General features: G+C 57.4%; 1 protein-coding gene across 8 annotated transcripts in view; it reads right to left on the reverse strand.

Moving 5' to 3' along the window:
- The window catches only part of DLGAP2 (DLG associated protein 2), a 776,206-nt gene that overhangs the window by 18,090 nt on the left and 733,343 nt on the right, over positions 1 to 24,773 (reverse strand). For all 8 annotated transcript variants that reach the window (XM_082715291.1, XM_082715286.1, XM_082715287.1 and 5 more), the window contains 4 exons: positions 10,228 to 10,577; positions 9,174 to 9,215; positions 2,408 to 2,493; positions 1,179 to 1,594 (listed from right to left, as the gene is read on the reverse strand). In XM_082715291.1, the coding sequence (XP_082571417.1) occupies positions 1,179 to 1,594; positions 2,408 to 2,493; positions 9,174 to 9,215; positions 10,228 to 10,577 (894 nt within the window). The remainder of the gene's footprint in view (positions 1 to 1,178; positions 1,595 to 2,407; positions 2,494 to 9,173; positions 9,216 to 10,227; positions 10,578 to 24,773) is intronic.

The raw sequence follows: 24,773 nt of genomic DNA on the forward strand, positions 1-24,773 counted from the left end.
GCAGCGTGTGCGCCGGGATGCTGAAGAGACCCGTGTGGGGGAGGAGGACGGGCGTATGCCTCTCCTCCCAGGCTAACAGGGAATTCTGACAGCGAGCGATCGACACGCCAATTGGGTTCTGGGCTTTCTGGACCCCAGGAATCATACCCTTACGTAAGTCCACACAATTTCATCATCGTCTTTCCATGTGCAGGGCGGACAGACCCTATCACAGCAGACATCGAGACATGTACAGAGGCGCACAATTCCCAGGGACGCCAGCCATCCTTCGGAACCTGAGAATTCAGAGTCCAGCAAATGGACAAAGGAATTCATGGGAAAAGAAAAAAGAGAGCATGACTTGTCGAGTCGAGACTTTCAGAAACGCCTCTGGGAAGCCACATTCTGGTCAAGGCAATGTTAGTTCCAGGTAGGTGACAATTACTCTCGGATCCTTGGTCTCTCCACAAAGACAGGTGCTATTTGTTTAGAAATCACATAGAGCGACTCTGACAATGCACAAGACAGGGTTCCTCAGGTCAGGGGAGGCAGGTGCAGAGTGAGGGCTGCTGTCCCTTTCTCTCCCGAGACGCCGAGGCCCGTCAGAGCCAGAAAGGGGCTGGAGCAGCTGTGCTCTGCGGGCCTGGTCAGGAGGTCACGCGGACTCGCACCCAGCACGGTGATGGGGAGCTGGGCGCACACTGCCGTGGGGCGGGCCGGCTCCCTCTCTACTCATCTCAACCTTCTCTTTGGCATAACGCCAACTCAAGGGGCGCCTGGGGGGCTCGGTCGGTTAAGTGTCTGACTCTTGGCCCCAGCTCAGCTTGTGATCTCGGGGTCCTGAGATGGACCCGCGTGAGGCTCCGTACTCAAATAAATAAATCTTTAAAAAAAAAAAAAAGCAAAGCCAACTCAATTCCTTGGAAACATGGGGTAGTAACGATCTGAAAGCCAGCGGGCATCCTCCACAGCCAGCCACTGCGAGAGTTCAGGAGCAGAGGCGCGTGGAACGTTCAACCACACCACCCACGCTGCGGTCAGCGCCCTCGGGCTCACGATCTCACGACCCCAAAGGGTCCCCTTGAGCCAGCCGCAGCGCTTCTGCCCCCGCCTTCCGGGAGCTGAGCCCCTGCCCGTTGCCCGTTCACTCTACTGACCCACGCCCGGCGCTAAGAAGCCCGGGGAGGGGGGGCGCTTACTTTCCTCCGAGAGGTCGTTCTCCTCCGCGTCTCTCTCCACGTCCTTGCACCAGCCTTCCATCCGCTGTGTCTCCGTGTGCAGCAGCTTCACAAACCACGAGCCGTCCCTCCGGCACGGGGACATCCTCCCGGTGTCCGCCGCCTCGACGGACGGCTCCAGCCAGGGGTCCGGCGGTGGCAGGCTGGCAGTGTCCGCAGGGGTCCTGTAGTCCTCTCTGTAACTGAAGAGCCCCTGGGTCCGAACAGTCCTCACCGCCCCGTACTGGGTGGGCGTGCTGGGCTCCGAATGCCGCTGGAAGGACGGCCCAAACTGCAAGCCTTTGTCCTCCATGGTGACGTGTCCCGGGAAGCCCTCCAGCTCCAAGTCCGCTTGGACGGCGGCGGTCACACTGTTGGAACGCTTGAAACGCCCGTGTCTGCGGGGGAGGAAAGGAAGAGAGAGGGGAGGCTTAGAGAGCTGACTCCGCGGTGAGCCCACGCCTAGCTGGTCGAGGACACGCCTGCCTACGGCGAGGACAGCGCCCGCTGGGCAGACAGACCTGCGCCCGGCAGGTCTGGTCCGCGTGCAGAAGCGTCTGAGGCCTAAGTGCTCTCCAGGGAAGCTGGGAAGCCAGTAGCTTGTAGCTTTCTTTGCAATCAGAATCTTTATCGGCTGGGTCCCGGCACCCACCACCATGAGCACCGTCCCCCGGGACTCCGGGCGAACGGACGCCGCTGATGTGACAATCCTCTCCTTAGATTAGTTTTTTATGAAATGTACACGATGTATTTTGTTAATACAAAGTAATCATCTTGTTCTCGATACTGTCATAGACACCTCTGTATTTTCTAGTTTGAAACCATAGTATGCTAAGGTCTTAAACTTCCTTCTCTTTCTCTTTCTGTCTTTGTTTTCCTTTGAACGTTATTAGGCAAGGAGATGTGCACCCAGGTCCGTCTCAAGCTCCCCGTTCTCCCTCTGGGGGAAGAGCTCTGGCTCTCAGACCCGTCAGCCCCTCTGCTTTCCTGGGCAGTGAATCACTCGAGGAAGAATTACTCCCCTGCCTCTCACAAGAACAAGACACGGGCAGATGTTAATTCACACTTGAACAGTGTAAGTGTAAGTATTTGACCCTGTTCCCACACACGGCATGATCACTGATCGTCAGCGGGAGCTAGACGTGTGCAGCCGGGTCCCTAACAGATCACTCTCGCTGGGGACGTCGTGTACCGCGCTGGGGCTGAGTTACCGCTTCCCGTCCTCCACCTGGACGCCGACAGAGTGGTACTCCCGAAGGCCCCGGCTCTCCGTGTCGGAGTCTGTGGCTGTTTCCACCTAATGTGACACAGAAGATCTTATTTTAGAACCGAGACAAGGGATCTGGGCAGCGACTGTTTTCTCTCTGTGTGTGTGTATGTGTTCATTTGCTATAACTAATTATGCATTTAGTTAGTGCAGAGATGCACTTGACCCCATAAAGTCACAAAAAAGGGGAATGCATTCACAGCGGTGTAATTACATTGTTACTGTGTTTCATCAAATTTCACATAACTACTTGAACTCAGCATTGCACTCTGATCTCTCAAATGTATGCAGATAAAACTGCTTAGTTCCGCTAGGGCGAAAAATAGGCTTTGTTGGATTGAGTGATTATAGGACTTAAAAGCTCTTATCACGCCCTATAGTGAAGAAGCTAAGTACCCCAGGAGCCAGAGGTTGCTGACAACCACACACACGCGATTTACTAGATTCACGGTGGTGGCTGCGTCCACACACAAAAACACACGGAAAGGAATTTCAGCGTGCACTGGGAACACGGAGGCCATCTCTCTGCTGCCCCTCCACACAGGTATCTTGCATCTGCTAATGGGACTGTGCCCAGCGAGGCCGTGTCAGAACCGCGCAGAGGGCTCGCACTGCGCACGAATCCTTCCTGTGGTTCTATCTGCCCAAATTGTCTCCCAAACCCAGCAAGTGCTGTGGGGCCATCTGAGGGGCAGAGGAACATGTGAGGGGTTGCTGGTACAGTTCGTTTTCTAAAACAAACAAACAAACAACAACAACAAAACCCAAACTCGTGCCTAAGAAGTCTGCGGAACCGAAGGTTGGTTCAACCATAAAGATTATCCGGGCTGCTGCGACGTCCCTTTCCCGTGTCCCAGGAAACGCTACCTACTGCAGCTGGGGGACCTTGACCCCATTCGGAAATGTCACACCTAAGTTGTAAACCACATTCTCTCTCTCTCTCTCTTTTTTAAATGTTTTTAATTTCTTTTCAGTCTAACAGTATTCATTGTTTTTGCACCACACCCAGTGCTCCATGCAATCCGTGCCCTCTCTAATACCCACCACCTGGTTCCCCCGACCTCCCACCCCCGCCCCTTCAAACCCCTCAGACTGTTTCTCAGAGTCCATAGTCTCTCATGGTTCACCTCCCCTTCCAATGTCCCCCACCTCCCTTCTCCTCTCCATCTCCCCTTGTCCTCCATGCTATTTGTTATGCTCCACAAGTAAGTGAAACCATATGATAATTGCCTCTCTCTGCTTGACTTATTTCACTCAGCATCATCTCTTCCAGTCCTGTCCATGTTGCTACAAAAGTTGGGTATTCGTCCTTTCTGATGGAGGCACAATACTCCATTTGGAGAGGATGTGCAGAAAGGGGAACCCTCTGACACTGTTGGTGCGAATGCAAGTTGGTGCAGCCTCTTTGGAGAACAGTGTGGAGATTCCTCGAGAAATTAAAAATAGAACTTCCCTATGACCCTGCCATTGCACTGCTGGGTATTTACCCCAAAGATACAGATGGAGTGAAAAGAAGGGCCATCTGTACCCCAATGTTTATAACCACATTCTCTCTTAAAGACATTAGTGATTACCATGAGGGCAAGATACAAACCACTCAGCAAACCATTCTGACACTCTGTGGGGACTTTGGAGAGTCGGTGACTATACCTTGTGGTTGCCCTATGACTGAGCTCAGGCCGCCGAGCGCTGACCTGACTAGTGGCCAAGAGAAACAACGCTGCCAATGCTGCTGTTTGTTGAAGGCTTGGCCGGAGCCAGGCCTGTGCCAGGAGCGTAGTAAGCACTGCTGCAGGCAGCGTCCACAACACCCCTGCTGTGATCTCCTGCCACTCTGAACAGCTGAGGACTCAGAGAAGGTGAGTAACTTGCCCAGGGGTGCACAACTCATGGGGCACAGAACAAGGACGCACGCCTGTGTTTGTCTGACTCCAGCGCCATGCTCTGTTCTGCTGCTCTGTGACCAGAATAGGGACAGCCGGACCTAGGGTTCCTGGTGAGTTCGCGAGCCATGGAGCATGGCTGGGCACACCCCCTGTCTGATTGGCAGCACCTCGCACGCACACAGGGAGGTCACACCCTGTGACCTCTGTGGTGCGTGGTTGGAGAGCGAGATGGGGACACAGGAGACCGCAGGAGGACAGACGTTCTGGAGTTACATCTGGAGCAGATCTAACCTTGCTGCTGTCTGTGCGGGGGTAACGGCTCTGACACGCTCACCCTCCTGGACGTGGGGATTGTTACTGTCGTGACCGTCCATGGAAGACAGCAGTCACCACCCCACATTGAAGACGTCGTCCTATGCTAGAGCAAACGAGCCGCTTTGTGTTTAACTGCTTGTTTCCCATTTCATGAAAAGCCCCCGACCTATTTAGTCTCCCATGGAGGGGTCATGTGGTTACTTCCGGTTTTCCGCCACGGTGAGCGATGCTGGCACAGATGCGCGTTTTTGCACGTTTTATGAACACAGTCACGGTGTATGTAATTTCTGGACCAGGAGTATCGCTACGCTTTACAGTTCTGGCTGAACTCGATGGATGCATGACTGGGGGGGGTCAATGCGCATGTACAATTTTAGAAAGATATTTGTAATGGAAAGAGCGGTGGTTTCTATCTTGGAAATATTCAGAACATCGTCTTATTTATTCCTCGTCCAGGATTCTAGTCTAAGGAAATCACCGTCGGTTCTGGTGGCTGTGAGAGCTGTTTGTCCCCACGCTACTGACCGGGTGAAACAGGGCGGGGTGAAGCGGGGGGGCAGCAGCAGAGGGTAAAATAGGCTTTGCTCACAACACGACCACGAGGCAGCACGAAGAGGATGGCTGTGAGGGCTACGCCACGGGAGGTGCTCAGGGTCCATGCACGCTAGCAGGTGGCATGAACAGCAAAATCACAAGCCGTGCATGAGCCACAGCCAGGGACACACGCCACGTGAGTGAACACACGACCAGGTAACAGCACGTCGTTGCCTTCATGCCGTCTCCACGTCCCCTGCTCTAGGAAGCCCTCCCTCTCCTGGTGAAGGAGGAGTGTACAGCTTTGGGGCCAGAGTCTGCTGCGAGTGACCACGCAACTCTCAGGGAGTCTCTTGAATTTTGTTGAGGCTTTTCTTCCTCATCTCAGAACCGAGGGGACGTGAGGCCCTTCACTGGACCAGAGTAAATCTCCGCAGGAAGCAGACTGAGAGACGCTGTCGCAGCCAGGGCCGGCGCTCTGTCTTCTCACCCTCACCCTGACCGTGAAGACGCCAGCCGTGCGGCGACACGGACAGTGAAGGGGGAGCTCACAGACTTACGTGCTGGTCACAGGACATTTCTCTAAGAGCAAGGGATGCTGTCTCTGTGTTCAGAAGGCGAAGGCTGAGGGGATGCTAAGATCACACATGGCCTGGGTGAGCTAAAGACTTCACCATTTCAGAAATCCTGGGAGCAGAGACCCTTACACGGATAGGAAAAAAAGCAAATTCAAGACAAGGAAAGGAATTAGTGCTTTTGCACAGTGGAAAAGAAATCAAAGGACTCTCTTCCCAAGAGGAGAATCAGGCTGAAAAGTAAAGGGATCTTAAAAATTTTGAGAAAGGAAGGCATGTGTTCATTTTACGGGACCAACCATGTTCTGGCCATTAGGAAGAAAGGTGTCTTAGCAGAATCACGTGTGATGCGTGAGCTCTTACGAAAGCGGATGTCCCGTCTGCAGGGCTCCCTGCTGAACGGGGACAGCCATCTCCCCAGTCGCTGCCGCGGGCGCCAGGCGCCGTCCCAGAAGAGTGTCTGAGGTGTGCAGAGCCCGGAGCCCTGCACGGGCCTCCCTGTGCGATGGCAGAGGCTGCGGGCTGCCACACACCATGACGACCGGCGGGCAGGGGACGTTCTGAAATGCGGTCCGCTACACAACAAGGAGCTGGGTTTGTGTTGGCGGGTATGCACACACGGGTGTGCACGCTTAAGTACATGTGTGAGTGTACACGTGTGTATGTGTGTGAATGCATCTGCACAAGCAGGCACATCGGTGAGTACACACACACAAGCACACACATGTGAGCATAAGAACAGATGTGCATACTTGCATGGGCAGCTGCGCACATGTTAGCTGTGTACACACATGTACACACATGAACACGCTTGCACCTTTGTGGGTATGAGCACATGTGCATGTGCGGTTGTGCATGCACACGTGTGTGTAAGTGACCTGTGTCTATCTGTGTGAGTGTGCACACGAGTGTGTGTACTTGTGTGCTGGTGTGAGGACACCAGCGCCCGTGTGTGCATGTTGAGGGTGCTGCGTGCTTGTGCAGACAGGTAATCCTGCGTGCCCAGGAGCCTGTGCATTGAGTATGAGTGTGAGCGTGTGCATGCTGGGGTGTGTGAGGCGGGCAGGAGGCGGCCCCAGTGTGCCCTGGCCCCTCTTCCGCACGGTAGGCATCTGCGGGAGGTCGGAGCGGATCAGCCGCAGTCCGGGCCCCACCTCCACGGCCCCCGGGAGGAGCAACCAGGCAGAGAGCCATTACCAGCGCTGGGGCAGCTCCCTGCCGCGTCTCTGCCACCTCCGTCCAGATCACTCGTGCTCTGCCTTCAGAAGCCAGCGCTGAGCTGGGCAGGTGCCCTGCCTCCGAGGCCCGGCAGCCCTAGTTCTCTTGGGGACCCGTTAGAAGCGCAGGAGCTAAAGGAGCCCTGCCCGCCTGGCTGCAGAGACGCCCCACGCAGCACCGGCACTTCCAAGAGCAGGTGGCGGGAGGCTGGCCGGAACGCGACACGGCTCAGGCCCTCAGCGAGAAATCCGCCTCGTGGGCAACATGGTGTTCTCGCAGCTGGACGCTTGAGTTGAGGAAGAGGAGGCCCGTGGTGGCTGCTCCATGCACCCCCAACCTGGCGATGTCGGAGCAGTGATCGCTTCCACGTTACAGAGGGGGGAGGGGGGCATGTGGGCCCGAGGAATCCCTGCGCCCTGATCCAGACTGCCATGTCCGGGGGCAGGAGAGGCTTCCAGTGGACAGTCACAAACACAGACACGTGCACGAGGAGGGGACAGATGCTTCAGGGACACACGCGCCACAGATCCACAGACCAGGGACACAGGGGAGAGGCACGTGTGAGCAGAGACGAGGAACCGTGAGGGAGATACCACGGGGTCGCCCCACGGCCCCGTATCACTGGGCCAGCCCGTGAGGAAGGGCCTGGAGCTGCACCCGCAGCCCCGCAGACATGGGTGGGAGACGCGAGGTGGGTCTTCTGCCCCAAGAGTGGGCCGCGGCCGTGAGGTGGCTGAGTGTGCGGGGAGCTAGCCGTCTCGCCCGATGAGCGACGGGACACACGGACAGGGGGCAGGTCGCTCCTGGCCACACAGCTTGGGACGCATGCCGCACCGAGCCCGCCTGTGTCCTGTCCGGGCAGTGGGCATCCTGCCGGCTTTGCACGGGGTCTTCCATCCTGCCTCCCACACTTACGGGCCATGACCCTCTGGGCAAGCCACCCACCCCCGAGCCTCAGTTTCCACATTGGTAACTTGGATAACGCCTGGCCCCTGAGGTTACGATGAGATTATAAAGAGACTGTGCTGGACAGTGGGGACATGGCCACGACCACAGCCTGCTTCTCTGCTACTTCTGCATTGTGCCTTCCCTGCGTGGACATGCCGGCCACTCCGCAGGGCCCTCCACGTGTCCGGGGTCTCGCTCGGCTTCAGTGGTCCCTTGCTCCGTGTTGCTGTCAGCTAGCTCCCTACACCCACTCTGTTTCATTTCTTTGACTCACATTTGTGCTAAAACCTGAGTTTCTCTGACGCTGTTTTATATCGGCTCTTGGAGCCACCGAGTCCGGTAATGGCAAGGGCACAAGCTCACGCAGCACCGTGCATTCCTCCACTGCTAGGGACACAGCCGACCCTCGCACACGTGCACTCACACCGTGTCCACGGAGCACTCACCACCGTCACCCGTGCACCCACTTATCCGACACTGACCGAGCACTTGCTATGTGCCAGGCACTGTGCTAGGCGCTGGGTGGTGAAGGCGGGGGGCAGCTGGGCCTTCAGGGACACGTGGCGCGGGGGGGGCATCAGAAAGCCTTCCAGGGAGGGGTCAATGTGGGAACGGCTGGGGGTGGACGGGCTGACGGGGAGGAGATGGACATTCTTGCGGAGGAAGGGCGTGGTTGCCAGAAAAAAGAAAGGGGAACGGGGCGAGGAAAGTTGTCGGGGCATCTGGGAGATGACGTGGAGCTGGGGCGCCCTCAACCGGCAGGTGACCTGCTGCCCAAGTCAAGTCAGAAGAGGACAGCCCCACCCTCGCCCCAGGCTGGCCCAGCAGCCAGCGAGAAGCCTGTGGCAGGTGGCAGGTGGCCGGTGAGAAGGCCAGACGGTGCACGGCACCAGGACCGTGGAGTCCGCCTCATGAACCTGCGCAGCCCACACGACTTTTCTGGAGCCAGAGGGAGCGGCGTCTGAGCCTGCTCCCTCCCTCGACCAGCGCTGGGGGCCCCGCAGCCGGTCCCTTGCCTATTTGAGCCCCGTCCTGGTCCTCATCAAAGAGGGGGCTGATTCCACCTCACTGGGGGGCGCGAGGGCTCCTTGCTGTAATACGGGGCACCTAGCATAGTGCCTGGCATATAGAATCAGACAGAGAGAGGGGGCAGAGCAGTCGTATGAAAACCCGAGGAAGGAGAGGAAACAGAAAGTCATGCGTACTCGGCTCTGGAGGATGCTTCGGTACTTACATCTGACCTTGGGTATGGCTGATGTTCTGGGAATTCGGAATCCTAAACAAAACAACGAAGCCACAGTGTGGGGACCTGGTTCAGAGGACCTAGTCAAGCGGGCAGTCGCCCCAGCCTGCACGCTCCCGTATCCCCGGGATGCCCGAGCCACGGAGCCCCTCACGCTAGTGCCAGGCCGCAAGGCTCTTGGGCAGAGCTCCGCTCACCCTCCTCCCCGGCCACGAAGCCTTCTGATTCCGGGACTTCTGGCTGGATGCAGGCTGAGCGGAGGAGTGACAGGAGGCAAGAGTGGCCCACGTCTGCGGAGGACTCCGTGAGGACCCTGGCTGTCCGTGCCGATACGACCTCGCAGGGCTGAGGGGCTGAGGCAAGGCCCTGCCGGCGTGAGGCGCATCCTGTGCGGCCCCGGGGCTGGGAGGCGGGCCGAAAGGCGGCCCCCGTGTCTGAGCATGGTGCCTGCCGTGCCCAGGGCATGGACGTGCTGGATGCAGTCCGTGTCTCGGGGAGCGGTCTGGGGCCTTTGGGGGTGTGGGTCTGCCCTCGGGGGTCTGTAAGCATGGGACGTGGCTCTGCCACCACAGCTAAGCACCCAGAGCGCCCTGTGGCCAGTGGGGACGTGCTTCTTGCAGCCAGGGCAGAGCAGCACGCCTCTGTGTGCACGAGGAGGCCTCTGGGACCTCTACCCTCTATTCCCGGCCCTTCCCCCACTGCACTGCTGGAGCACAGGACGGCAAAGCTTTTGAAAAACTGGGTTTCAACCCAAAACCATCCTTCCAAAGTATCAAAATAAGCTGTCTCCACACTCGGTCAGTAGCAGGCATCCCCTAGAAAGTGCCCTGGGCTGGGCATATCTGGTTTCCAGGCGCAAGCGTGACACGGGGACCTGAGATGCCCTGGGGTGGTCCCCGGTGGCTGGCTGGCCAGCGGGCCCGCGGCTGAGAGCTCAGGCATCTCCCGGCCCTCGGAGGCTGCGCTCCCTGCTAAGGACCCCGGGCTGTGGGGCCGCTGCGTGAATCCTGCTATTAGCAGAGCCCGTGTGGTGCAGGGAGGCTACCTGGATCCCAATGGAGGAGCGTCTGCTCTTGAGGAAGTCCTCGGCCTTGGACACCAGGACGGACTTGTCGCTGGTCCGCACGGAGCTGCCCTGGCCCTCGGAGGCGAGGCGCTGGGCTGCGGCCGTCTCCAGGGCAAGGCTCATGGCCTTGGTGCTGTCCAGACTGTCTGTGGAGTTGTAGAGGCCGCGGCTGTCCTGGGGCCACGGGGACACCCGCTGGGCGCGGCTGTCCTGGTAGGCGTCTTGCGTGGACTCCGTGCTGCTCTGCGCGGTCACCGAGATCAGGGGCTTGGAGGTGGTGCGCGGGGGGACGGGCGGCGGCGTCTTCTTGTAGTTCGCGTAGGAGATGGCTGTAGGGAAAGTCAGTGTGCCGTCAGCCTCTGCGGCCTCCCTCCCGCACCCCTGCTCGCTCTCACTGCCCACGACCCACGAGCCTTCTCAGAGATGGTCCACGCAGACAGACTCACAACAGTGGGAGATTAGAAAGCGCCCCCCCCCCCCGAATGCTGTGACAGTGACCACTCGGGGAAACTTGGCTCAGCAGGATGGACAGCAGCCCACAAGACCGTGTCCACGCAGGGGAGTGCCCCAGGCAATGCGCACGGTGAGAAGCGGGGCCTACTCTGCTGTGTGCGGGGGAAAGGGGGGGTATTTATAAGGAGACCCCGTGTGTGAGAACAAAGTCAGACACACAGAAAACCATTCAGCAGCTCTCACTGAGGGACCACGGGGCGACTCTTGTCTCTTCTGCTTCTCCGCACGCTCCCCAAAGGCATATGATGTATGTAGTACTTTTTTAATGGAAAATCAGAGAATGTGAGAATGTGAGAATCAGACCATTTGCTCCCCACTTCCTGGGTCAACAGTATAGACAGTGGTTGCAAAGGGACCCTGGCTCTCCGAACACACCGGCCAGCCGCCTCACACCCTGCACCTGCCCGTAGCCCGCCAGCCCGCTGCCTCTGCCCGCACGCACTCTCCGACTGCAGTCATCCCCCGAGGGACAGAAAGTGCCTCTGGACGTGAACCCATTTAAATGTTTCTTTAAAGGTTACCCCAAAGTCACTAAGCGTATTTGCCAGGATCTGGGTGTTACATGTCTTTTTCCAGCAAGATGAACAATGCCATTTTGACAGGAACGTGTTCTCCGTTGCAGTTAATGATTCTTCTTTGTCTGAAACGGAAGAACTCACCACGGGCTTCTGCAACGGACGCTGCAGCACAACCACCGCCACGACCAGGCGCAAACACGCCCACCCGGTCCGCAGGCGTGCGAGGACCCCTGTGTCGTGTGCATGCCCACACCTGCACACGCCCACACCTGCACACGCGCCTCTCCGGCGGGGGCTCAGCCTCTCCGGGAGGACAGAGGGGCGAGGTTCCCCCACGATTTCAGAAGCTGCCAGAATGGGCGTCCTGCTGCGGCCCGGGGAGCACGCCATTTCCGCTCTTCCGTTCTGGGGACTTCCACGCACGTTCCCGCTTCCTGCCATCTCCCCCCGTGACAGGGTAACCTGTGTCAGTGGTTCTCCTAATAAATAAAACCTCAAATGTCATTCCAAACAGAAAATCCAAACAGAAAACAGAACGAGTTTGCACGTCAGGATGACCGGAGTTCGAGGCATCCAAGCTGCTCATGAAAATCTGCGCCGTGGATGCATTTTGAAATCGAGGCATCAGAAGAGGCTCGGAAGGTGGGAACAGCCGGAGGCGGATGCTGTCGGAAGCACAGGCTTCGAACTCTGCACTAGGGAAACGTTGGCAATCACCTCTTTGACTTTCCTTTTTTCTCTCCCTTGCACTACACCTCAGAAGCCGGCAGACCCCTCGCCCTGCTGAACGCGGCCCCCTTCCCCAAAACCACCCGCCCCTGAAGCCCACTCTCATGGGTCCCGCCACGCTGGGTCCCAGATCTGTAGGGACCCACTGCACGGTCTGTACGGGACTCGGCATGTCAGGTGGGGGTCTGCGGAGTGCAGGACGGGCCACTGTGGGGCCGCAGCCAGAGAAAGCCGCAGAGGGGTGCCCCGGGCCGCGGTTGGCTGGGCCCCACCTCAGAGCCGCCAGGAAGCCCTTCCTCCCGCCCTCTGGCTCTGGTCTAGCCCGACAGCAGGGCTCCCCCTTGGCCTCGGTGCTTAGAGCCCCGCCCCCCACAGTCATCGTCCCCTGTAACGGACATCGGGCTCCGCGTTTCCAGAGGGACAATGGCCTCAGCTGCGTCCTCCGTGTGCAGGTGCTTGCCTGCCTGGGCTCTCCGAGAGCTAGTCCCCTCTTCCCAGACTCCTACACAGGTGTTCGGGGGCCGATCCCTGGGTACAGGGACTGTCCCCACCTCATTGCCCTGTACCCTCCCTGCGCCCCCTGCCTGTACGGCCCTGGGGACTGTGACCTGGGGAGTCTCAGACTCTCCCATTGTGTACGTCTGTGGGTCAGCCCTGGGGGCTCTGCTGGGGCGATCACACCTCCTCTTTCCCAGGGGGGTCTTGGCAGGGTCTGGAGGACATTCTTGGTGTTGTCACAGCCGGCGTGGGGGGTGGTGAGGGTGCCACCGGGATCCAGTAGGAAGGGGCCAGAGAAGCCATCAGACCCTGTCCAGGGCACACCACAGCCCCCAGGTCCCCCTGCAGAGCTACCCAGTTCAGAAGGTCATCGTGCTGAGGGGGACCATGTCACCTCTCTGGGGGACTCCTTGGCTCCTCAGGGACAGGAAGGGACACGCGTGTGGGCAGACTGTCCTGCAATAGCTTGTCACGTCCTCCGGTCTGGCCATCAGCTTCGGCCATTCTGTCCTGTTCCGAGTCTGGACGAGGGTCACCGCCCACAGTGTGATTCTCTCTCCTTGACGGTGGTGGCCACCGCGAGATGTGCTTCTCCCCCAGCTTCTCTGAATTCTCACAGTGTCAGAGTCCACAGTGCAGACACCCGAACACGGGGACTGACTGGGGAACGCGGTGACAAGAGCGTGCCGAAGGCGGAGCTCACACGGCCACACGGAAGCCGAACTGTCCGACATCGCTGCTCAGGCAAGCAAGTCCTGCTCCCTGACGACCCGTCCGTGGACACTCCCGAGCCAGCAGCCGGTAAGCCAGGTGCCAGCCACACTCTGCGTGGCAGGCTCGCCACACACGGATCTCACGGGAGGAAACACCACTTCTGAGGGGACGCCACGTCTTGGTGGTGGCAGGGTGACCATGCAGGCAGCCGAGAAATACAGGCACACAGACAAGAAGTCACTTCTGCCGTTTAACATGCTGTACAGCTCTTGGCTGTGGAGAGGAGCTGAAAGGCGCTCAGGAAAAGACCAGCCCGGCGCGGTCCTCCCGCTGGTCAGGTCCACTCCACAGTGAAGGACGGTGTGTGCGTCTCGAGGACTGGGACATGTCGAAGGCACGCAGAGCAGACGCACCTTCCCGGACTCCAGTTCCAGTGGGGTCACCCCTTCACAGCCGTCCGCCAACATCGCCCCTCCACCCGTGCGCGACGATCACTCTCCCAGTGCACTCGGTACAACTACGCTTCCTGCGTGGACACTTGGCGCGTAGGAGCGACGTGACGGTGGACGTCAGCGAACGCCAGCATCGTCTCCGCGTCCCCACGCGCATTCGCTACAGGGTGATGACACGAGTTCTGAAATCGGCTTCTTGACGCCACGGAGCAGAACAACGTTCTTTCCCGCGAAACGGATGGACACTGGGCCGTGCCCGGCCTGCGTCAGGGACGACAGGCGTCACTCAGGCCAGGCCGGTGCGGCGCAGTGACCTCTTCTGGGGGGCGAGAGACAGATGCCGTCTTCGTGTCTTGCCCGCATTTGATTCACTGCCCTGCGGTGACGACCACTGCGGGGGCGTGGTTTGACGCCGTCGGTGTGGTCTGTCAGAGCGGGCACACGGGCGAGCCCATTTCAGGGTGGCTTGGAAAAGCTACAGACCGGTTTTGGTCAGAGACCCTCTCGTCTGGAAGAGAGATGTTCTCCCGCGTGCCAGCCGAGCCCGAGCACCCCCGTGTTCATCCAGGCTGCTCTGGTCTCTACTAAACCCCGTAGGAAGTGTGTCCAACTAGAAGCTTTTCCTACCGCTTAAAGAAATCCGCTGCCGGCACGACCATTACTTTTCCCGCCCAATAGTGGAGGACATTTTGCAGCAGCACGGAGCCAACTGACAAGGGGGACACCCACAGCTGCCACCGCAGGGGCTGCGGGTACCTCGCATGTCTGCTGCGCGGGCACCCCAGTCACCTGCTGGCTGTCCTCTGTCGCCATCGTACTGAGATCCACTGGCTCCACTAAACGTTTGTCTGGAGCCCAAGACGCTGGCTCCTTCCGATCGCTCGTAATCAAACTGAAGAGAAGGGCAGAGGGCCAGCATCCGCACCGGAGCCTCACAAAAGCCCGAGAGAAAGACCCAGGGCTCCAGGAGAGCTTTCTGCAGGAGATGGGCTGCGGCTGAGTCCTGGAGACGGACGTGGCAGGTGGTGTGGGGGAGGGTGGGGCCCGGCCGGCCGGCTGTGGGGGTTAATCTGCAGGGACTCACGGTGCCGGACACGGGTGGCAGCGCCCGTGGGACGGGGGTCTGGAATCAGTGGGCCAGGAACTACTGAGGCAATGTGGCCCCTTTAAAAAATCTGAGCTCGTCTGATTCTCCCCAGTGCTTGGAGGCTCTCACTCAGGCATAAGTGACGGATTACACTAGCTTTCTAGGGAGACCATCTTGTCATAGAGTTTTCTTCAAATTATTTACTTTCTGGGAAAACATCAAATGGACCTTCTACCACTCGGTCTTCCCCCAGATGGGGAAGTGTCCACACACTTGTTCTGGTACATTTTAGTCGTTTGGTGTCTTGACGGTTGATTGCAGTGCACCTTCCAGGACACCGATGTCCTGGTCCGATATCCCAGATCCATGGTGGCCGAGGACATCTAGGAAAGGGAAGTGCTGTACATTTCCTTCTGGTTCTAACAGCCCTGGACTGACTCTTCCCTGCTTCCGGCATAAAATGAAGTAACGGGGATTGTGGACAAAGTAAACTCTCTGCCCCGGTCTGCTCATCCGTAAAAGGGACACACTCAGGACGTCTTGTGATCTGTCATCACGGGGATGGGAGATACGGCCGGGGGACAGGCGGCTGCTACGGTGTTGGCCCCACAGAACCGTCCCTGCAACCATCCTCCAGAAGTCACCCACTCGCGGCAAGTGCGCACCGGGCGACGCCCGCCATCTGCTCCCCGTCGCCTCCTGTGTGTTTCCGAGGTCTCTCCGCCCACGGTTCTCCTGGGAGCGCGAGCACACGGCCAGTCCCGGGCGGCCCCGGGGCGAGCACGTCACAGTCGGTGCCTCCCCTGAGCCGCAGGCAGCCCCACCAGGGACGCGGCATTCGGACTTCCATTTCCCGGATGAGAGAACAGGTTCGAACGGGAAACATAGGCCTCAGGTCAGCCGGGTGGCAGGGCGGGGACTTCAATGCTTCTCCAGGCTTCGGTTAGGAGGATGCGTCCCCTGACCCTGCGCTGAGCTCAGTCTGATTTCTCACGGCTGGGTCTGACCTTATTCCTCCATGCCCGCTGCAAAGTAAGTGAAAGAACCATTCATCGCTTCAGCAAGAATTTCCTCTTAATAGGATCAGTTCCAAGCTTTCTAAAAAATAAAAATAAATGAAACGCATCTGGCAGCAGAAGAAATTTTAGACCGCACTCCCACTCTGTGACGCGAGTTGTTTGAAGGGCTGTGAGCCGATGAGGTTGAGGCGGACTTGGAGGAAATTAACTGCAATTATCTCTCCATTCTTCACACGACGGAAACCAGTGAAGCCATTTTTGGGACAAAGGCCTTCTAATATTTGCTTACTCATCTAATGAGACATTTCCTCGGTTCACAGGAGGCTCAGAAGGGACCTGGAGAGCTGGCCTCACTGCGCCATGGGAGCTGAGCGACAGGACGGGCACTCGTCCCTCCTGCCAATCAGCCGCCTCTCGAAGAGTAAAACTTCTCATGGGAAATGTTCCTTCTCTGTTTTAGCTGAATAACAGTGGTGTTTGAAGCCCACCCCTTCTCAGCACGGGGGAAGACGCTGTTGCTCTGCGAGCTCGTGACTAGTGTTCCCGTGGCCGGACAGCAGGTGCCGCTGCCGGCCGAGCGACCAGACACAGCCAGCCCACAGCCGACGCGTTCTCTCAGTGCTTGAACATGGATGGGAAAAAGTCCTTGAACAAACAGGACAAAAATATCTGTTTATAGGGTTTTTTGGAAATAGCTAACAGTTAGTTGTTGAACACTAAGTCCAAACACTGTATTATTTTGGACACAGACACCTGCATTGGATCTTCCAGAAACCCTAGGACATAGAAGCAGGTCAGCAGGGTCCTCAGTCGCACGGGGCGCGGGAGACTCGGGAGCCCTGCAGCCTTGTGGCCGGCGTTGGCATGATCAGCCCGTGTCACGGCGTCTGCTGGGTTCTGAGACCTGCTCGGGGACAGGGCCGCCCGGGGCTGCTGTCCAGAGAAGCAGGCTCCCTGGAGACAGCCAGGATGGCCCGCTACGGGCTCAGGGGAAGTGCTGGGGGCAGGTTTGAGGATTTCCCACCTGCTCACCCCCATCTCCTCGGACATACGTGCATGGTGGAGGCAAGGCGGAGGACACATTTTTTTGAGCACCTGAAAATGCTCATTGTCCACGTGATTCTGTTTGCAATGGCCCCACCATAAATCCAACACACAGATTTAATAGACATAAACGATACTTACTATTTCGAGAATAATAAATACTATGTAAGTTAAAGAAACATTTAGAAATACCCACAAAGACTTCCCGTCCCCCAGATACCAGACGCATTCTCACATGTCAGCATAGGAGTCGAGATGAGATTTGTATTTTAAAATATAAGATGCGCATTTGGTATACGTCTTGACTGTACCCACTTTCTCTTGGGGGCCCTATGTCCATATGACATGGTCCCCCATGGGACCCCCAGAACAATAAATCACATTTATATTACTGGTTAACTGAAAACTTTTGAGTTTTATAATTTAAAAAGTGTCAGCTGTCAGCGTTCAGTAAATTAAAACAGCAACATACAAACTATTTTAGGTAAATAAAATAATGTTGAGACAGAATTTTTGAAAAACTGATGTAAATCAGTGTTTTCACTGATTTGTCAGTCTGCTCCTGTGACAGATGTTTGTTGGTACCTATGATCTTGTGGGGCAGAATCATGTCTGCCTAAATGGAATTCCTAAATGGAATTAGAAACTTGGAACTATAGTAAAGAAAGAATTTAAAATGATCATTTGATCATGTTATTTTGCTGTTAAGAATTAAATAAACAATTAAGGAAATCATTTTATATATTCAAGAAAAACATTCAATTATTCAGCTGGCTAGTTTGGGGATAATAACTGTCTTAATTCTGTGTATGTGAATACACAATTAGAACATACTCACCAGAACTAATACTCACTAATTACAGGCATTGTTATCTATCATTTTCTATATGCATATCAGGCAAACATTAAATGCAACTGAAAACTGAAAATTTAATTTAGCAACATAATGCTACTGAATTCTCTGCCAACAGAGAAAGTTTTCTAAACAATCACTTAAAATTTATTTAAATATCAGTGGTCAAATAAGAATTTTGAAACAAAAGTGAAATGATTATCTAACTGAATATCTTCAGGTGTCTGGAGACCCGTTCTGTAAACCGTTGAGCTCAGGCCCGCGCATCCTTTTGGTCTTCAAAGCCCGTCACGGGTCTCTTGTACTGTGTGGAACCCGGCGGCGCCTCTGACGGCTCTGATGCTGTTCCAGTGGCGTCCTCGTCCCAGGGAGGGAGATCCCTACAGACTGTGGACCCGGGACACAGACTGAGGTCTCAGGCGGGACGGGGGTGGGGCTGGGTGAGCCTGGGGATGGGCGTCAAGGAGAGCACGGCCTGCGGGGGGCGCTGAAGAAACCGCAGAGACCGTGGCATGAACCACCTACAGCGATTACAAAGCTAGTCTGGGTTTTGCGTGTGCTCCTGGGGTCGGGGCAGCTGGTGAGACTCATCCCCAGACCCCAGGATCCCGGAAGGGAGGCAGCTCAGCAAAGTGCCCTCCTTCTCGAGCATACTTGGTGCCAACACGCGCCTCTGTGCCATCGAGAAAAGGTTAATTACACGATCTGGGAAGGAAGGAACCATGTACAGCATCCAGTTTTGGAAGATTTCTGTAAAAATTGCATCCAGTGAAGGCAGTGAGGCCTGAAGGGAATAGGCCCGGGTCGATGAGCTCTTCCCGCCCAGAGGCGAGTGCGCGGGGCTGTGAGCAAGCGTGTGAAATCGGTCCTTTCCCAGATATACGTGGGGTGGAGAGAGCCTCATCTGGAAGCCCTTTCTGAAGACCTGCCCGGAGCCCTGGGTCGAGAGAGCTGCAACCAGGGGCAGGAGAGAGAGGCTGCCGCGGCCAACCGCACTGCCGGCAGCCACGTAAATGACCTAGCTTCCGAAATACCTCGGTCTCTGAATGTCAGTTAAAAACCAGCTCCTGTGTTAACGCCAGCTGAGTCTCCAGTGTCTGACGGTCCTGCGCGGTGACGGGTCCCCAGGCGGGGAGCACGGCCTACGGCGCTTCTGCCTCCCTGGACAGCAGTGGGCTAGAACATTCTCGCCTTGCACAGTCGCCCGAGTACGTGTGCACCAGTCCGTTCCGCAGACACAGAGCACACAAGCCGGTCACTAGGACTTGCCTCCAGGTCTTCAGAGGGTTGGGTAATAGATCTCTGGAGGGAGAATCTGGAGGAACACACTTGATTTGAGATTCGTTAGTTTGAACGAGATGAAACTAAGGGCCGGCCGATCTCCACTGTCCCACGGTGTGGGGTCATCTCTGAAGCCAACACTGGGGTATTTTAAATCCATGCCTAGTAATACGCCATCTGCACCTGGTCTTCTGGACACTGTTTCTGAAAGCAACCTAGCTAGGCATCCGCAAGCCAAAAAGAAAATTTAAAAATTAGCACTCCGTCACAGAGAGCACATATCTGAAATCCAGATGGAACGCGTTTCCAACGGCAGGTGTCACCGCTGTGTGGCTGTGAGAGCCACACTTAAACTCGCTGCCCTCTGTTAATTAGAGCCTCAAAGAGAACAGCGTGGAAGGAATTACAGCAATCAAGCCCATGAATGTCTAAGTGACAGCCTGCGTGGTGCAGAAACCGAACTCCGAAGGTGAGAGACAACATAAAAGACGAAAGCCGTGTTGACATCGGACTTAATGTTAGTCTCAGGGCATCAGTTTAAGTCCAACAGGACACAGAGGCCACATCCCATGGCCAGACACAGGACAGTCTCCCCGAAGCTACAGAGAACGACACAGGCCGTCCAAGTCCTGGGCGGCGCGAATGGGTTGGCAACAAAGACATCTATTTCCAACGTGTTAATTAGCAAGAAATTACAGAGTAACCAGCATTTAGCATCTTGTAGACTGTAAAATAAAGTCGTGACAGCTGTTCCGCTGCTCAAGACACTTCCTGTTCTCCTTTTAAATATTTAAAACTCGCATTACATAATTAAGAACGTGGATTTTCCAAAGAAAACGTGTGTGTATTTAGTTTCATGGGGGACATTTACTGGTGAAGGGTATTCGAGCTGTGCCAGGGTTACGGTTCTGCCCTCAACCTTCAGGGAGGCAGTGGATCCTCACGTGTGGCAAATGGAGTGCGTGGACGATGATCTCTGTAAGTTAACGTATCAGGAGTCGCCACCGTCCTCTTGTTCGTGGGAAAGAAAACAATCTTCCATGAAGAAGTTAGTAAGTCGATCGGGCAAATGTTGCTTGCAAGGGGGAAACCACACCTAAGGCCTGACTCACCCACCCTCCTGACGCTCAGAGTCCCACGATCGCATCGTAGACGGGCCCGCTTCCCCGCACAGTCCCATGAGGACACTGCAAGGCCCACCCCCATGGTAGGCATGACATGCCATGATCTCAAGGTGACTGTGACGGGAAACACGGTCATCGACCCCGAAGCCAGGGCCGACCGTTGACATGCACCTGTGGTGTGTCCCACTGACAGGGACCGGTCGGGTGGCTGTGCCCCCGGATCAGAGCTTCCTGGCTGAAGACTTCTCTGCAGACCCCCAGAGCCCGCAGGCACCGACGGGCACTAGTGGTGCACCAGCCGGGCAGGAGCAATGCATGTGGCCGGGAAGCCGGTGGCTCTGGGAGCGCAGAGGGACGGCGGTGGCGGGTCCTGTCCAGGCAACGTCGGGAGCCGGGGCGCCTGCAGAAGCAGCCCTGCTCCTGACCGACTCACAGACGAGGAACACGGACAAAGCAAGCGTGCGGTGGTCTGGGAGCGCCTGCTCTGTGCTCGTCGATGACACGTCGGCTCCAAGTCCCCCGCGGGACCGGCGCTGGAGACACCGCGGAGAAGCGCTCGGGGCAGCCCTCCGTCTGCTGCCGGGCCCCAGGCGAAGGTCATTTTGTTAGGAAACTGCCCCCAAGTCAACAGGGAGCAGGGCCTGGAGAGAAGAGCAGGAGAGGAAGCCCATGGGCCGCAGCGGGACGTCGCCGCGCTCTTCAGAAACCGCTCACGCACTCGGGCCTGCCGCAGCTCCCACGCTTGTGTTCTGACCTTCCCCTTCATCAAGAGGATGCCCCGACCCCGAGTCCTGCAGCTAGAGAAGCAGAATCCCTGCTCCGGGGTAGCCCAGACACACCCTGCCGGAGGCGCCAGGTGAGGTTGGCATGGTGACAGGTGCGTCCCTGACGTGTGTGCCTCTCCTGGACCTTGGTAGGTGTCTTGAATGGTAGAGAAACACCTGTTCTCCTGTCCCTGTGTCCCCGGTGCCTGTGCCCTACCCGGGGTGGAGGCAGCCCGCCAAACCTATTATTAAATAGGTCAATTATTAAAATATCCATTAGGGGGGTGCCTGTGGGACCCCACTGGTGAGGCGTCTGCCGCCGGCTCAGGTCATGATCCCGGGGTCCTGGGAGCGACTCCTGTATGGCGCTCCCTGCCCAGCACGGAGTCTGCTTCTCCTTCTCCTTCTGCTCGTGCTCTCTCCCCCTCTCTGTCAAATAAATAAAATCTTAAAAAAACAAAATACACATTATGTTCTAAGGGGACAGACAGGACGGACTGAGGACAGACTCCAAGCGCACCTTCATCGAGAGTCTGAAAAGCACCACCCTGTGCGTAAGCCCAGCCGGGTTTCTGCCTCAGCGCGCCCTGTGGTCCAACAGCCCGTTAGCACCTGGTGAGTGCCAGGGCCACAACGCTGAACGGAAGCACCACGTCCTCACGCCACAGCTGCCTGTTAGCGTTCGGCTGGAAGCGAGAGCAGCCGAGTTCTCCACGGAGGGGGTGCTGCAGGCACGGGGGGCCGGACAGACGAGCCCGTGGCGTTCCAGCCTCGTAGCACCGGCCTCTGCGGAGACGCCCAGGAACGCGGGCCCTGCTAGCTTAGAAGCTAACCCCACGGAGCGCAAGCTGTCCCGCAGTCCGTCAGGGACCCCCCGTGTCGTGCACCTCGGCGGGGAAAGGCTGCACTCCTGCCGGTGGCTGTGCCTGTGTTCGCAGCACGTAGGGATGATGGAGCGACCGTCCGGTGCCGCGGGAGGCCGGAACCCCAGGCTCGAGAAGGACGGCCGTGGCAGACCACTTGCAGGGGGAACAGTGTCCTGCCTGCCACAGGGAAACATCCCAGCTGGGGCCTCCGGGTCTATGCCTGGGGCGTCACCTCTCTGGGGAGGCCCTGGAGGCCTGCTGGGGTCCGGGGAGCTGGGTGCCTCGACCCAGAGTGTGAGCTGGGCCGAAAGCTGCCATTCTCACACCGCTGAGGATTCTGACCCCTCGTGACCTTTCCGGGACCACTGATGTGGCCACACTCATTTGCATTGGCCTGATGGCCGCCCATGAAGACACGTCATGGGAGTGGAACAGCCTCTCTCAGCTGCACATTCGTGTCCCTGGCTCCTCCAACAGGATCAGAAAAAGATGGGACTGGAGTGTTTGCGGGGTCTGCCGACCCACCTACCCCAGAACAGATCATGGGCTGAGCACTTGCAACAAGAAGAGCCTTTCTTTGTCGGCACTGGTACCCAGAACACTCGCCCTGTGATCCCGAAACTGTGTGGGGTGCGGACTGTCTGGCTCTGGATGCTGGAGACGTGCACTTGAGGCATCGAGGCGAGTCCCAATGTCTGCACTTGCCCCCCATCTCTGCTGTAGGGACCGGCGCCATGCTCTGTCCTCCAAGCCCCGGCAATGCGGCTGTAGACCCTTGGAGTGGCTCTCGAACAGCGGAGTCCCGTGCCTTGAGTGGCCCCACATGCCACAGAAATTCATCTTCTTCTAGTACCGTTTGCCAGAAGGCAAGTCTTTTGGGAGTCCTCTCAGAGACAGTTCAATCCCGGTCTGCAGAAGGAGCAGGCGGGAGTGAGCTCCTGTCCCCACGGTTAAGGTCTACGCTCTAAGCTCACGCTGCAAATACTCAGCAAAGAACACGGGCTGTTTTACAAATCGTAGAACATCGTGTATGGACGTGTAAGGTCAAGCAAGAATTAAACCTTAACTAGCAGGTCTCGGAAGAGAAGCTGTGAATGTTGGATTTGTCAATGTGCACACGCGTGCGGAGCCCCTCAGCCTGTGCCCGCCCGTGCTGCTCCCTCTCGTGGTACGACGCACCTCGCTGGGGTTTACTGGGGTTTACTGGCATTCGGCGCGGAAGAAGTCCTTGCAGGTCGGACTGGTTGATGGCGCGTCGTCGATCAGAGCAGCAAGGGAATGGCGGCCCATAAACCAGGATGCTGATTGGGAAAACGCCGGGGTTCTGTCACAGGCAGAAGCAGCTTAAGGAGCCCGCATGTGAGCCTCCCCGTGGCCCCTGTGGGGTCACTGCTCCTGTGGGGTCGCCACTCCTGTGGGGTCTAGGGTCGCCGCTCAGGAGCTCAGCAGACCTGGGGTTGCTCCAACGATGAGGTTTCTGCGCTCCACCTAAAGAAGCGCTTCCTTCCCAGGCTTCCTGCTCACGCCCCGGTGAATCTGCTGTAACCCGTCCCCTCTTCGGCACTGCTCTCCTCCTTGGCAGCTGAAGAATCACAAAGAGACCAACCGAGGGATAAAAGGACCCGTGATCAATCCACTGGGGTCTTCCACTCATTTCTTGGGGTTAGAAAGTGCAGCATCTCCACGGCCATGGTAGTGTGAAATGCAGCCTGTCTGACGCGCTTGACACGCTTTCTGCATTCCACAGGGCGGCCTCCTCACCACACACGACTCCCACCTGTCCTGTGGACGTACCAGCAGAAATACGCACCCCACGGTCCATGTCCCTAACCACACACCAGCTCGTGGGATTGAGAGTGAGTGTGTGCACACGCGTGTGGGCCTGTGTGTGTGTGTGCCTGTACGCATGTGTGAGTGTGTGTGCATATGCGAGAGATAGCGTGTGCATGAGTGTGTGCATGTATGTGCAGGAGTCTGATAGTGCAAGTGCGTGCAAATGTGTGAGCATGTGTGTGCCTGTGAGTACAGGCACACGTGTGTGTGCATGTGCACGAGGGTGTGCACGTGTGTGCAAGAGTTTGAGACAGTGTGAGTGTGTGCATGAGGGACAGTGTGTGCATGCGTGCACTGTGTGTGTAAAAGTGTGTGTGACTGTGCATGTGTGTGAACATGTGTGTGAGAGACACTGAGTGTGTGCATGTGTGAGCGTGCGTGTGTGACACAGTGTGAGTGTGTCTGAACAGCAGTCAAAGGATCAAGCTCCCAGTCATCCACCTGGTTCCAGCCTCTCCTCCAAACTCAGGACTGGTCCGCGGCCGCACCCACTGCGTGTGGCCTAGTCCCGCTCCTGAAAGCAAACAGCAAGTGGCCGGCGCTCACTGGAAGTCTGAATTCGAGCAGCTCCGACATCTTCGTGAAGCCGGAAGGAAGGCAGTGCTGGAGCTTTTCTTCGCTTGCAGAAACGTTTCTGAGATGTGTGTCTCGCCGTGGCCATCCTGAATTTTAGAGCAAGGCAGGCTCCTCCTCTGTGCGGAGAACGAGAGCTCAGCTGGGCAGGGCGGCAGGCCACCATTCCGGGTCAGGGCCGCGGCGTGCCTCTCCCCAGGGTGTGCGCAGACATCGTCCAGGGTGCGGGCCGGGGCGTGGCCGCCGGCACCCTGGGGAGAAGGCCGCCCCTGGCCGCCACCGCAGGGAAGTCTTCGGGGATCACCTGCGCGTGCTCTTCCCACAGTCCTTCCCCCGGCAAGCCGGCTCTGGGCTCCTCTTCTTGAGGTTTCCTCGGCGGAAGCCAGCTCCAGGGTAACTTCAGCTAGACCCTTGTCACAGCCTGTGACAGCCTGGCTCGGTAGAGCAAGCGTCCGGCAGTCCAGGTAGCGTGGGACGAGAGTGGAGACCGAAGATGTCGGGCTGGGGGCCAGGGTCAGGGGCTGCGGGCCTCCGGGAGCTGCAGTCCTGATGAGGCCCCGTGAGGCCGGGAGACTCGGGGGGCCCTGCCGAAGGGACATGGAGATCTTGGGCAGCAGCAGGTTTCTGGGGTCCTTCCTGCCATGTGTGGGTGCAGGC

The sequence above is a fragment of the Mustela nivalis genome (assembly GCF_964662115.1).
Source record: "Mustela nivalis genome assembly, chromosome: 20".
Lineage (NCBI taxonomy): Eukaryota > Metazoa > Chordata > Mammalia > Carnivora > Mustelidae > Mustela > Mustela nivalis.